This window comes from Aulonocara stuartgranti, assembly GCF_965226115.1.
Source record: "Aulonocara stuartgranti genome assembly, chromosome: 13".
In the NCBI taxonomy this organism is placed as follows: domain Eukaryota; kingdom Metazoa; phylum Chordata; class Actinopteri; order Cichliformes; family Cichlidae; genus Aulonocara; species Aulonocara stuartgranti.
In genome coordinates, this window is record NC_138949.1 from 23,880,781 (window position 1) to 23,894,137 (window position 13,357).

Below are 13,357 nucleotides of genomic sequence, written 5' to 3' on the forward strand. Positions count from 1 at the left end.
TGATAAATAGAAATTTGTTATTGCGTAAGATGTGTAACAAATGTGTAGAGGAAGCATATATACTATGTGTAACAAAGAAACCTTTTTTTTATGCAAAAGCGCCTCATATTTTCTGTTTTTAGTTTATCTTTAATAAATATAACTGTCTGCTGCTATCTGTCCATACGGTTCACTCATGCAGGAGAAAATGCATGCAACTCGCAGGTCCTGCATCCAGATGCAGTTTCGGTAAATGTCTTATGTATGATTGTAATGGAGTTTCTGTGCACTAAAGATATTTATTTTCCATGCATGCCGCCTTAAGTTACAGCTAAGAGCTGTGTGACGCAAATGCATGCAATAATGTGCATTGCTTAAACTCCGTCTTCTTCTTTTAAGTCATGCAAAATGGAAACAGCTTCAGCAGTGAGTGGGATAATGGGTAGGCAGCTGCCACTGCCTTTCACAATTGCTCTTAGTCATAACAGCAAGCCAACCTGTTTGCAGCGACAGATGATGGGCGTGAACAAACACAGGAACACGTACTGTCTGCGGGCTAAGAAAACTTTGAAGAGGAGGAGCAGGCGGTGTGCTGATGTTCAGCAGGTTCCTGTGAGGTTTCTCGCTTTCTCTTCACTGTGAACTTGTTACTCCCCTCGCCTGGCGGGTTGACAGACGAGGCGACAATGGCCGACGAAGAGGAGGGGGATACCTACCGGGAGATGAAGCTTTTTCCACAGCTGTGGCCCCGCCACAGGTGCCGCTCTCAGAGTGATACCTCCGGATTTCGAGCTAGAGTTTTGTTCAAGCTCCGGGGAGCCCGCTCAGGTAGGAGAGACCTCTCACGAGTGGGCCAAGAAAAAAAAGAATAAGGAAGTTTGAGACAAAGGTGCTTAATAAGCACAAAACAGGCTTCAGCTAGCTTTCTTTAATCAACAGTTAAGGTTATGCAAGTTATAGCAGTTACGTCTTGCTAGACAACATCTCCAAATTGCTTCCTCTGATTTCCTGTTCTCCAACCCAAAATAGTCGTCGTATCTCTTCCTCTCACATTTTGGGCTGAATTAAAAAAAAAAAAAGCAAATAAAGAAGCCAGTTTTTGTTTGTTTGTTTTGTTTTATACTTAATTCTGCTTTCTTGTTCATACAATTCATACAGTTCATACATAGAACACAATAATTACCGTAGTAATTCAACACTTGTAATTCATAACCATATAGTGGATACACCTATTTTTTTTTCTCAAAGTTACACAATAAATTGCATGGAGATCGTCTTTGTCACGTCAGGGTGTGACACATAATTAAATTCACCAGTAACTGAAGTTAGCAAGTGTGCAGTTTCAGTATAATAACAATATCGGTTATTTCTTTGGGTATTAGATATCGAAAGGTCTCAGAGGTAAAATGTAAAACCAATACTCGGGGACAGGGTGTTAAAATGATGCAGTGTGAGACCTCTTTCACTGTGTTAACCATGTGTCCGCGGTGACTTTCTTAAATGTCACTGTCAGGGTTTTGCTGCCTGAAGCCCGTGGCTTGCAGGCCTATATACTGCTTTAGTGGTTTGAACCACTTCCTATCAGTCATCTACACTGTTTTAACTCGGGCCGTGCTGTTTGACCAATTCACACGCCTCCCTCTGCTCTGACACAGTTTGCAGACATAACATTTATTAATTCACTGTCTTTTGGTGAGGACTTTTTTTCTTCTTAAATGGGATCAATTCATTATAGCATACAAATAACATTTGCGTTAATAGTTAATAGTTATATTGCTTGTCTACAGTTGCCACAGTAAGTGTCCTGTGTTTACCGTTAGGCTGTAATTACAGGAAATGATTGTGGAGTGGAGCCGTTAGGAAAATAGATGCCCAAAGTTATTTATGTCTCCTGCCAGTTTGCATTTTGAACTTCACCAGTTGCAAGATTATTAAATATTTCTTATAAGTGCCCGTACATATGTAATCTTCACTCAAATCTGTTAAACATATGTAAGGTTCCAAACAACCGGTTTAGACTATACAATGACTGTAATGTGTACAAAACACACTATATTGTAAACTGAACGATTTGTAGCAACAGGGGGCGCTATTTCACCTTTCCTAACAATGATCCTTAAAAACAGCACACATCAACTCAAACGTATTACGTCACCCAGGTGTGGACTGATGGTGGGAGGCTGGGTTTATTTTGACTGAGATGATGTGAGATTAGAAATAGTGTAGTACACATCGCAAATGACACAGACCATATCTGTCATTTTACAGAATCATATTTTTTTCTTTTCTTTTTTTTTTGACTAGAAGGGATGAAGTTGATCGAGCTTCTGAGAAATGTCCCTTCCCAATATAAAATTGCTCCGGTGGGGAATATTAGCATGATTAATGGCAGAAGGGAGGGATGTTCTTTTCATGCTAAGTATGGTTTGTTTATAAAATATATGAGAATAAAAAGGAAATGCCGCCCACATACTTGAGAACATGCAAGGCAACAGGAAGCATAATTAAATGATAAAACAAAATAGGCTCTTTTAAGTAAAAGTGAATTATCTAAGCATTCCCTTTAAAAATGAATAAGAAACCACAGTCTTGTGAGATATTATGTGGCTAAATTGTAACCGGAGCAAAATCAAGGCAGAAAGTTTTTGAGTAAAGTGGGTCTGAATAAAGACTGACAAAAGATTCAGTTGAATTTTTGGTGTAATTTTCTATCACTTCCTGAATGTGCATAAGAATAACAAAGCATGTACACCAATGCACTTCACGGCTCTTAGGTTATATGTGGATAATGCGCATGCTAAGATGGCCTTTGATGTACTTTGTAAATAATATGTTGTCCTCCAGATGGGTACTGTTTCGCTGTCCTAATTAGAGAGGGATAAAGTAGAGGAGGAGATAAAATGGTACAAGAGGCCAGAAAATAGAGGAGAAAGATAGAAGGAAAGGCCAAGAACAAAAAGTACGAATTAAGACAAAGAAGAGCAACAGTGAACAAACAGACCAAAGAGTGGAAAGCAAGTGAGGCATTTGAATGCAGACAAGGGAACATTATGAAATCAGCGAAGAGCAGAGAGGAGGCAGAAAGGGATGCGAGGACTGGATGATTAAGGAGGAGGAGAGGACCAAAGCAAAGAAGACAACAGAGGAGTGTCAGCTTTCTGGTAGCTTGGCTTCTTGCGGGTACTTGCCTCGAAATTACATTGATTACAGACCCTTTTAGCCTGCGATAACTGCTTGTTAAAATGTACTGAAATGCAGTGAGCTGCCCTTCCCCCTTCACTGCCCACACATCTTTAGCTACCGATGTGGCTTCTGCAGCAGCCACTGACATACCCCAAAAAAGTTATGGTTTTTGTTTTTGGAGCGAATAAAAACACCATCTATGTTGCAGTGTTCACTTATTATAACCACATTCGACTTTTTCTTTTCAAAAGTCTCATATGGAATTGGAAATCACTAAATCATTAATTTGTAATAGATTTTGTTGAGAGCTCAATTTCTAAATCCTGGAGATAGACGATTCAGAGAAAGGATTTTTGGTTTAATATTTGCTGTGTCAATTGAAAGCTTCTAAAAAGAAAATATTTAATGTGAAATGTATTTTTTTTTTTTATTCCAATTACAACGGATAGATGTAGCGATGTCATGAAATGTGTGCCAAGTGATGGGGCAGCAGAGGAATCCGTCTGTAACCAAATGTAGACGACAGTTTAGGATCTATTAACTTATTTGACTATGGCTAGTATGTAGCAAAATACAACCACCTTGTTTCAGCTACATTTATGATGATATATGTTTTTTACATAATACCATCACATTTGAATTTATCAATGACCCTGCTGTGAGGCAGTAATTCCACCCCTAAAAATAACACGTCAGCGAGCTCTCAAAGGGTCATTGTGATTATACCTGTTTTGAGCAAAGCAAGACATTAGGTAATGGTTAACTCTGGTTTCTGGCGTCAAAGTTTAAAAATATTGAAAACCTAGCCTACAGCTCTGGAACCAGGCTTTATTTTAACATATGATATCAGTGGCAGATTTTTAAGAACAAATTTATATCTTTTATAACTTAAGATGCCTTTTGACCCATTTTCAACAAGCCCCCCAGGTGTGACATCCAGTTCAAGCGGTGAAACAGTTTAAATTTGTTCAGAAAAGTCACATAGGCGATACTCCCATACCAAGGATTGCAATGAATGTTAATCTTGGAATATTAAAAATAAAAATAAAAGGTTACATTAGCTAACATGCTAGCAGAAGAGAAGCTAGTTGTAATGCCTATATACAAGCTCTCCATAGAAGCCAATACAGAGAATGGATCTACAGAACATACTATTTTAACTAACAGTCAGTGTTTGCTTTTAACAGTATCAATCACTGACATTTGGCCCACCCTTTTACTAATAATTTATTACCAAATCACCAAGCTTGCCTAATCCCTGATCAACTTGAGTTTGTGTTTAAATCTAACCAAAACTTGACTGCAGCGATGTCAGATGCACAACCTATTTCATTTTCAGTAGTGAAGTGTGAGTAAGCCATACGTTCAGTAAACTCTCCTATGTGTTGCTCTACAGGGACATTCCGAACGCAATTCATCAGAACCTGTCGGCCTGCTGTTGCTGCATTTTAAATGACCTCATGATTATGCCAGCAGACAAACAAAAGGCAACTCCAAATCCAATAATTATTCTGGATCAGCTCTGTTGTCTTGGTTTTTTAATACACTCCCTGAAATCTTCATGAACACTCTTTGAATGCTAATTCTAAGAAACTGATTTTCTTTCCTTTTTAATAATCACACTCAGCCTTGGTAAGGTTTTGGATGGACTTTATGTGTTGCTCTCACATTAAACTGTGAAAAAGAGAATAAGACTGCATCTCTTTTTGATTATCTTGTTAGATACTGGCACTTTAATGCTTTTTTAATCTATTCGCTTCTTTTCCGTGTGATCATGCGTGTGCCTGTGTGGGTGGGTGTTACTGGAGTTGATGAGCCAGTTTCTGTTCTTCTCGCTTATTGGGAGCCCTTTGGACTGAATCAAAAGTCAAAGTCTCACTTTCTCTGTTTCTTACTCCCCCTCCATCTGTCTAACAGTAACTTTGTGCAGTTACTTAATAAGCCTTTAACTTTATTAATATATGTTGAAACGCCTCGGCTGAAAATGAGCAGGATGATTACTCTGCACAGCCTCTAATAATGATGTTTACATACAGCAAGTGTATGTTTAAGCGTGAAGTGGGAATTACATAATCACTCTGTATGTTAATTAAAAAATCCAGCAGAAAAGAGACACTAGTGATTAAAAAATACAGATATAAGATAGATAAATTATATGTATGTATAAAAAAAATATCATTTGAGAACAGAATTAAATAATAATAAGAGAGTCAAATACAATAATACAGGAAAATACTGACACTTGACACGTAGCACTAATGTTTGTGTGTGGACACCATATTTGTTCTCAGTCCACTTAACTTACATTGTTTACACTGGCTTGCACACACACACACATGCACACACACACACATGCACACATGCACACACGCATATCTGTTATTCTCAGTCCATCAGCACATTTTATCGTGCTCTGACCCATTTTTTCTTTCCACAGATTGGACTTTAATGTGAAATAGATATGCTTTATAATAAACAGAAAATTAAAAATCACCTGTGCTTAGTAGACGTGCACAGCCAACATAAATATGCAGCAGATATCTAAAGGAGACACGCAATAATCCTAACTTTTGTTGATATAAAACTTATTTAATTATTTAGTGCGCGCGCCTGTGTGTGTGTGTAAATGGGAGAAACGAAGAGAGAGGAAATAACCATCTATCTGGCTCTTAGTACCACAGAAAGCGATGAGGAAAGGACCCAAGCAGGCTTGGCAACAAAAGGCTGATAAGAAACTTGAACATTAACAAAGTCCCAAAAGGCACAAATAGAACCAAAGATGAGCACAGAGACAGAGCACACCGAGGAGCATAACAGATGAACTAGCAGACAAAGGAGGAACACAGGGCTATATATAAACACAGAGCACTAATTGGGGGAGCAGGCAGAACACTAGAGGAAACCATTAACATCAGGTACAAACAGTCAGGGAAAGAGAGAACTAACCTTCAAAGTAAAACAGGAAATAGCCAAACACAAAATTTAATAGAAACATTTAATAAGAAGGGCAGCACGGTGGCACAGTGGTTAGCACTGTTGCCTCACAGCAAGAAGGTCAATTCCAACATCAGGCCGGGGTCTTTCTGTGTGGAGTTTGCATGTTCTCCCCGTGTTTGCGTGGGTTCTCTCCGGGTACTCTGGCTTCCTCCCACCGTCCAAAGACATGCAGCTTGTGGGGATAGGTTAATTGGATAATCCAAATTGCCACTAGGTGTGAATGTGCGAGTGAATGTGAGTGTGAATGGTTGTCTGTCCCTGTGTGTTGGCCCTGCGACAGACTGGCAACCTGTCCAGGGTGTACCCCGCCTTTCGCCCTATGACAGCTGGGATAGGCTCCAGCGCCCCCCGCGACCCTGAAAAGGATAAGCGGAAGCGAATGGATGGATGGAATTTAATAAGAAGTCAGGAACAAAGGCACACAGAGGGAGGCATAAACATAGACACTAGGGAGACTACTACTACTAATAATAACGATAATAATCTAGATGAAATAAAACTTAGACTCCTCAGTGGAATACAGCAAATACACAAAACAAAGATAAAGAAATGTTGAATTTAGATAAAAATCAAAGCAAGAATCAAGAGCACACAATGAAAAATGTAAAGCGCTAGAACAAGAGTGAAAACAACAAAACCACCCAAAAACCTTGTAACCAGACCAGAGGCCATGGCACTTCATCTTTCTTGCATTTTTTATTCTACCTGCCCTCACCTGACTCTCTCTCATTGTGTGTGAGTATGTTTGTTGATTTTTATAGAGATATGATTCTCACAAATGTTATGTTTATATTCTTGTCGTTGGGCCACAGTCTTCAGCTGTCTTCTTAACTGTAATATTCAATAAGCCATAAATGGGGTTAAAACGAGGAGGGGGAAAAGGCCACTAGACAGCTGCAGTTTACGTCCGTGTCTTTTCAGACTCAGTGTGTGTACTTAATACTTAGTAATTAATTAAATTAAGAGGTGGACAGTAAAAATTCAGTATCTGAAAACCTTGTGAAATATGACCACATCTGTCTTTCCATTCCTCCGTTATAGTGTGGAATTTTTTTTTCCATTTTTAAGGGGATTATAACAGTGTGTCATGGTCACGGTCCCTGTTCATTTAACTGAAATCCATTCTTGGGTTTCTGGTTTTCATATTTTCCTAATGTGTCCTGGTGTGTTTCCTGATTTTTGTCTAACTCTGTTTATGTGTCTGTTTGTTTTCTTGTTTTTAATCATTCTCAGTTCCTGTTTTATTTTGGTAAAGAGTTTTTTGTGCATCTCTGATATTTTTGCTTCCTTTTTGATTTCTCATTAGTTTCACCTATGCCCTAAGACTTGTGTGTTTGGACTCCTCTTTCCCCTTTCAGGTTTCATATGTGAGTTCAGTTGTGACTTTCGTGTATTAATGTTTTGCTTTAGGCTTTACTGTATGATTTCTTGAGTTATGGCCATGGTGGTTAAGCTGGTATGAGGAAGTGTTTTTTTCTTATTGTTTTTTGTTTTTATGGGTAGCACATGACGTGTGCTTGAGCTATGCAATTTGTGGCTTTTATGATGCTTTATATCACTGCATTTGAGCCATATTTATATACACAATACATTACCTTTTGTTTATTTTTCTCTTATTTTCCTTTCAATTCAACCATTTATTATATTAACTACTCGTTCAACTCAGAGTCACAAGCATTGGAGCCTCTCCAAGCTGATATTGGGGCACACACTGGTTCATCATCATGAAGCTAAAACGGAGAGACTGACAACCACACACTTACAACTTACAATCACCAGGAAATTCATTTTCCCAAGGGGCCACGTAAAAAAAAAAACTGGGAGGAGTGCACCCATTTGGTCAATCCAATTTTGCGTAATATCAATTAAGCAGAACTGAGTTACCTTATTCTGCTTAATACTAATTTTATCTCTTATAAACATATAGGCGCCCTCCAAAACAACCCCAGTTTCTTATGTGACCCCTTGAGAAAATTAATTGCCCACCCCTGAGTTCAGCTCTTGCAGTTCATGTCTTTGACCTGCAGGAGGAACCTAGAGAAAACCCATGCAGGTATTCAGTTCATATTTTATTTTTTATTTTTTATTTATTTTTTATTCCTATTCATTCTATTTATCCCCTTCGTATATTTTATTTATATTGTCTCTGTATTTATATATGTGTGTGTGTGTGTGTGTGTGTGTGTGTGTGTGTGTGTGTGTGTGTGTGTGTGTGTGTGTGTGTGTGTGTGTGTGTGTGTATATATAATATTCTGTAACTCTGTAACTTCTGTCGGTGCTGTGCTTTTTTGGAAATCGAATTTCCCAGAGGAACCCACCCGAGGGATTAATAAAGTTCTATCTAATCTAATCTAATCTAATCTAATCATATTGGTTTGATTTACTAGCATGGAAGTTTAGGTATGCAACTGCCAAAGCATTAGCAATTTCAACAAACAGCATACAACAGTAAAAATGCATTAGATTATTAGGACTGGCGTGTATGAATTCTATGTAGTTTTTCTACTATGCGAGTGTGTGTTTGAATGATTGCATCTGCTGTGCCATATTTTTCTTCTGCTTCTTCTTTTTCTTCCTTCCTCTTTACGTCACTGTGGGATTTTAACCCATGGGGATGGGGTAGAGTTAAAAAAAAATAGATGAGCATGGAGCCAGACTGGGTAGCCGTAAGAAGAAGGAAAAACTTGACTGACAGTTTGATGGAGATAAACGCAGGATGGGACTGGGAGAGAGAACGAGGACCTGAGATGGAAACAAACATTAACTTTTAATGGTCTTTTCTGGAGCGAAGGGATGCAGATGGAAGGGAGGAAGGGAGGAGGAGCAAGTGAGTAGCAGACAGTGTAGAGAGACTGAGAGAGAGAGGCAGAGAGGGTAATACAGGAACAGAGAGAGAGAGAGAGAGAGAGAGAGAAAGAATAGGAAAAGCAGGCAGACGGTGAGAAAGAGGGAGGGGGAACTGGCAAGGGGGAGGGCTGGAGGCAGAGAGGCTGTGTGTCTGGAAGAGGCAAGGATCAACTCAAACTGCTGATAATATTCCCTGGGTCAAGTCATGGAACATGACGGTAAGTTTCCTCCTTATATAATAAGCTGTACTTCCTTGTATATCTTTCTATTTTTTAAATGATCCAGTGTCTCTCTGACTTTGTGTGTCTGTGCAGCAGTAGCAGAAGCTACTGGGTCTTCACCTAACATGCTGTCCTTTGCTTTGGTTGTCACCTGTTAGCCTAGGATTGCTTTACATGTTAAGTGTAGGCATAGGCTGTAAATCCTGGGTCTGTATCACCTGAGTTATGAAACACTCTGGTTAAAATGCTCGTGTTTAGCCGGAAGAAAGAAATGAGCACACAGTGGGGGAAATAAATGGGGGTCATATAGCGCTTTAATGTCCCCATTATTAAAGCCTTTAATTATTTTGCAACTTTTGTATGAGAGTCTGACTTTCTTCAGGCTCGAGCAGTTTTTCTGGTAACGCTTTGCATTGTTTCATTATTTAAAATAAATATGCAGCGCATACCAGTGACAACACCCAGTCATGCAGTATATGCTTGAAAACTTGAGACTCAAGCATCTGTTTGGAATATTAATAAGATCCTATTGTTATTGAGTGTTGTAGAGGACTAAATGACATTAAGGGTTTCCATATCTTCACTTAACTATACCTCTAGTGTCCTGGTAGGTTCAGATTTGTTGATGACAGAAAGAGTTTTTGGCAGTGTTCATGAAGCACCGATCGTTGTGTACTTAATGTAAAAAGAAATGATTGCTTTTGAAGTCTGTTCAGAGTTGCATTATAGCATTAGGGTTTCTCATATGACTGAGTGAAGACTGCATCTAATGGCTGTAACTTTGTTATAAATATTTCTATAGAGAATAGAAAACTTATTAAGGATAATAATTCCTAATGTGCTTGGCTGGAAGCCATCTTGGGTGTGCTAGCCAACATGACAATGGTAAGTCTGTACATTGGTTGGTGTCAAACACAACACGAGGGGGCAGGCAGGCTATATCAGTCCCATGTTATCTAATGTAGTTTAATTACTGTTTGCTGAGGTTGTCATAACATATCACAGTGTTTAATAGCCAAAGCCCCTGCTGTCATGCGTCAATAAATCAAGACAGAAATTTTGAACAAAGATGATTGTTGCTGTCCTAGGTAAGCTTTACAATAAACTGCTTTAACCATCCTTTAATTGTGTGATTTTGCCTTCACTGGCAGACTTGTGCTGAGACCCAAATGAGTACACAAAATATTATTGCTGCGGTGAATTTGTAAAACAGTGTTTTGCAATGCAAAGCAGCATCTGCGTGTGTGCGTGCATTCATATGCATATGTTTGCACAGACCATAGTTGGTCATAGTGCTACTGTGTGGATATATTTCCTCTGCCCACTCTTGAATGCATGTGTTTTAGAGAAAACACAAGGTCAGTCTGCAGATTTGCACACGCTTGTATAACATGAGTCATTTACTACTGCGTCTGCAGTCTGCACTATATCGATGCAGGTTAGACTCCTACAGACTGTTGATAACACAACAACCTCTGCACTCAGCTGCTAAAGTTGTGATGACCTTTCTGAGGGGGGAAACCACACACACCTAACTTCAGTTATGCCACAAATGCCACTGTGCTTGTTTGTGTTTCTCTCTCAAACATGAATATTTAAATGACAGAGGAGACTTGACCTGGTAAAACAGCATAGTTTCAGACTGACAGATTGACGTACTTGTTTGACAGGTACACCAGATAAATCAGTACAACTCTCTTAAGTTTTTAAAGAGAATGATCCTCATGTCACTCTTTGAGCCACTAAGATATCATCATAGGGGAGAAGATGTTTTATTATTTATTCTGTATTTTAAACCTAAACTGTTTTATGGTATCTAACCTTTTTAAGTAACCCTTTTCAAAACAGCTCTTACTGTCAGTAAGAGCTAGCATGACAATGGCCAAAGGATCATCATCAAGCGGCGAGTCTACTCTAAAACAAATCATGTTTAGCCTTCAAAAGAGAAGCAATGTCCTGACTAACAGCCACACAACACAACTGAGCAAACATGACTGACGTGCTTAGGACAGCTGTTTTTGTAATTAACAGCAGCTCTTGGGTAAATCTAGCCTTATATAGTTAGACTATTGTGTCCTCTTAAGCCTTCACATCACACACTTTTAAAACAGTCGTGCCATTGCCATTTTCTCTTATGTGCAGTTGCTCTTACATTTTCCTGCCACGGTGGCCATTATTTTATGGCTATTATTAAAGACCCCACAGGACATTAATGGTCTTTCCTTCAGCTCTTTTGGTCCTCATCTGTGCCTCTTTCTCAGCCTTTCTCGCTCTCTTTCACCTCTCTCAAGCTCACGTTCTTTTAAGCTCTCCGGCTGCCTGTCTGGCAGGATGTCAACTATTGATTTATACAGGCAACATTTTAACAGTGATGGCGGCTTATGGGTTGTGCCAAACAGAATACAACAAACAAGAGATCAGATTTCAGACAAGCCTGCTGGCAGATGGAAAGAGGGATGACAGTAGCCTTTACTGTATTGTTGCATTATAATATTATACAGTTAATATTACCAGTTAAAAATGCTTTTATTAGGTACATAAGAGGGTTGAGAGTGGAGAGAATAGGCAAACTTGTGTTTATAACACTGGATATTAGTTAGATTCAGATACTGTATTGAGACTTACATCCATTGTGTAGAGATGAGATGATCATGAGCAGAACTACATTTGTCCAATATTAAACTATGATTTTTTTATTATCAGCAGGAAAAAAACTATAAAACTGGAAATTCTTTCTCAGTACTTAGTGGCTATGTACTGTAAAAACCTAATGAAAGAAGAAGTAAGTTTGAAGTGAAAGTTCACTAAAGGCCTCCCTCTACCGACACTAAAACTGTATCCACACTTGGTGCTGACCAAAAAGTTGGCATATTGATGGAATCAAAATGTGTTACAGTGCAATGGAAATAGTCTTAATGGGTAAATGCTGATATACACGAAACACGTGACTCAAAAGTCCAGCTTCCGCTGCACCAAACTGATGAGGCAAAGGCTTTCTCAAGTTATTACATGAAACAAACGCAATTACCAAGTTTCTTCTTAACCACTTCTACTTTGTTTTCAACATTGATGTATTAGAGAGAACTGTTTTCCATCATTTGAGGTTTGACTGGCACTTATTCAATCAACAATGAGATCTTATCACACTGTCAGTTTCTGTAATGTTTTAACGATCCATTTGGAAAATAAGTGTGCCCAACCCTTAATATTATTATACAGCAGAGCTGCACAGTATTTGTTCAATAATTGAGACTATCTTTCATGTTTTTTCTGGAAATTTTATTTAAAAAAATTCTAATTATGCATGAAAATCTGGCTATAGTAATATGCTGAATGAGAAAATGATTTAAGGTGGTTTAATACTGCAATATCTCCTAGTCTATGCAAAAAAAAGAATGCTGATTTACTGAATTCTACTGAACATTATCAAACCTGGCAAAGATGAATAAGATACTGTAAGTGTTGCTGATCATATATTTTACAGACACTATTTTAAATGAATGAAACATCACAGAACTACAGAGAATGACTAGTTTTACACTGAGACCATTTAAAATAAGTTCCTCTCTTCTCAGCTTAGTTTGCTTGTATAACAGGGCCTGTTCCTTGCTGAGTCACACCTGACTGTTATGACAGTTTGCAGTCTGAATCATGATCCTGGTTCAGACAAGTCCCGTCACTGACTCTTAAAAAGGTTAGTTAGTTGATAACACAGAAAATCCATTAGGTGAACTTCACATAGACCTCCTTAAACTGGTTGTGCTGTGCATGTAAAGGACAGCCACACATACAGAGTTATGAAAGCGCAAAATAATATTAGGTTAGGACAATTTTCTTAGACTGTGCTCTGGGGGAAAAAAAACTTTGTTTAATAAATAAATCAAGGGGAGGGGAGAAAGGCTCTGAAAAGAAGCACTTAAACAATTATTATCTCTTGTTCTGCTGAGGCTACTACTTAATATTTGATGACTCTCTTCCTTTCCTCTGGCCCCTTGCCCCCTTCACCTCTCTTGTCTCTCCTTTTGCTGTTCCGGTTAGAGAATTGGTCAATCTCCCTCTGTTAGTCTCAGTTATTTAGTGTCAGGACAAGCAGAGTCCATTTCCTGAGGCGTTACCTTGAGAGATTCATT

General features: G+C 38.6%; 1 protein-coding gene across 2 annotated transcripts in view; it reads left to right on the forward strand.

Annotated features, from left to right (window-relative positions):
• The first annotated feature begins 441 nt into the window (after positions 1–441).
• Positions 442–13,357, forward strand: part of phactr2 (phosphatase and actin regulator 2) — a 45,739-nt gene continuing 32,823 nt past the window's right edge. Inside the window, exon 1 of one of the 2 annotated variants that reach the window (XM_082558354.1) lies at positions 442–807. In XM_082558354.1, coding sequence (XP_082414480.1) covers positions 666–807 — 142 coding nt within the window. In that variant the 5' untranslated portion in view covers positions 442–665. The remainder of the gene's footprint in view (positions 808–13,357) is intronic. The other variant, XM_082558356.1, reaches the window with a different exon arrangement.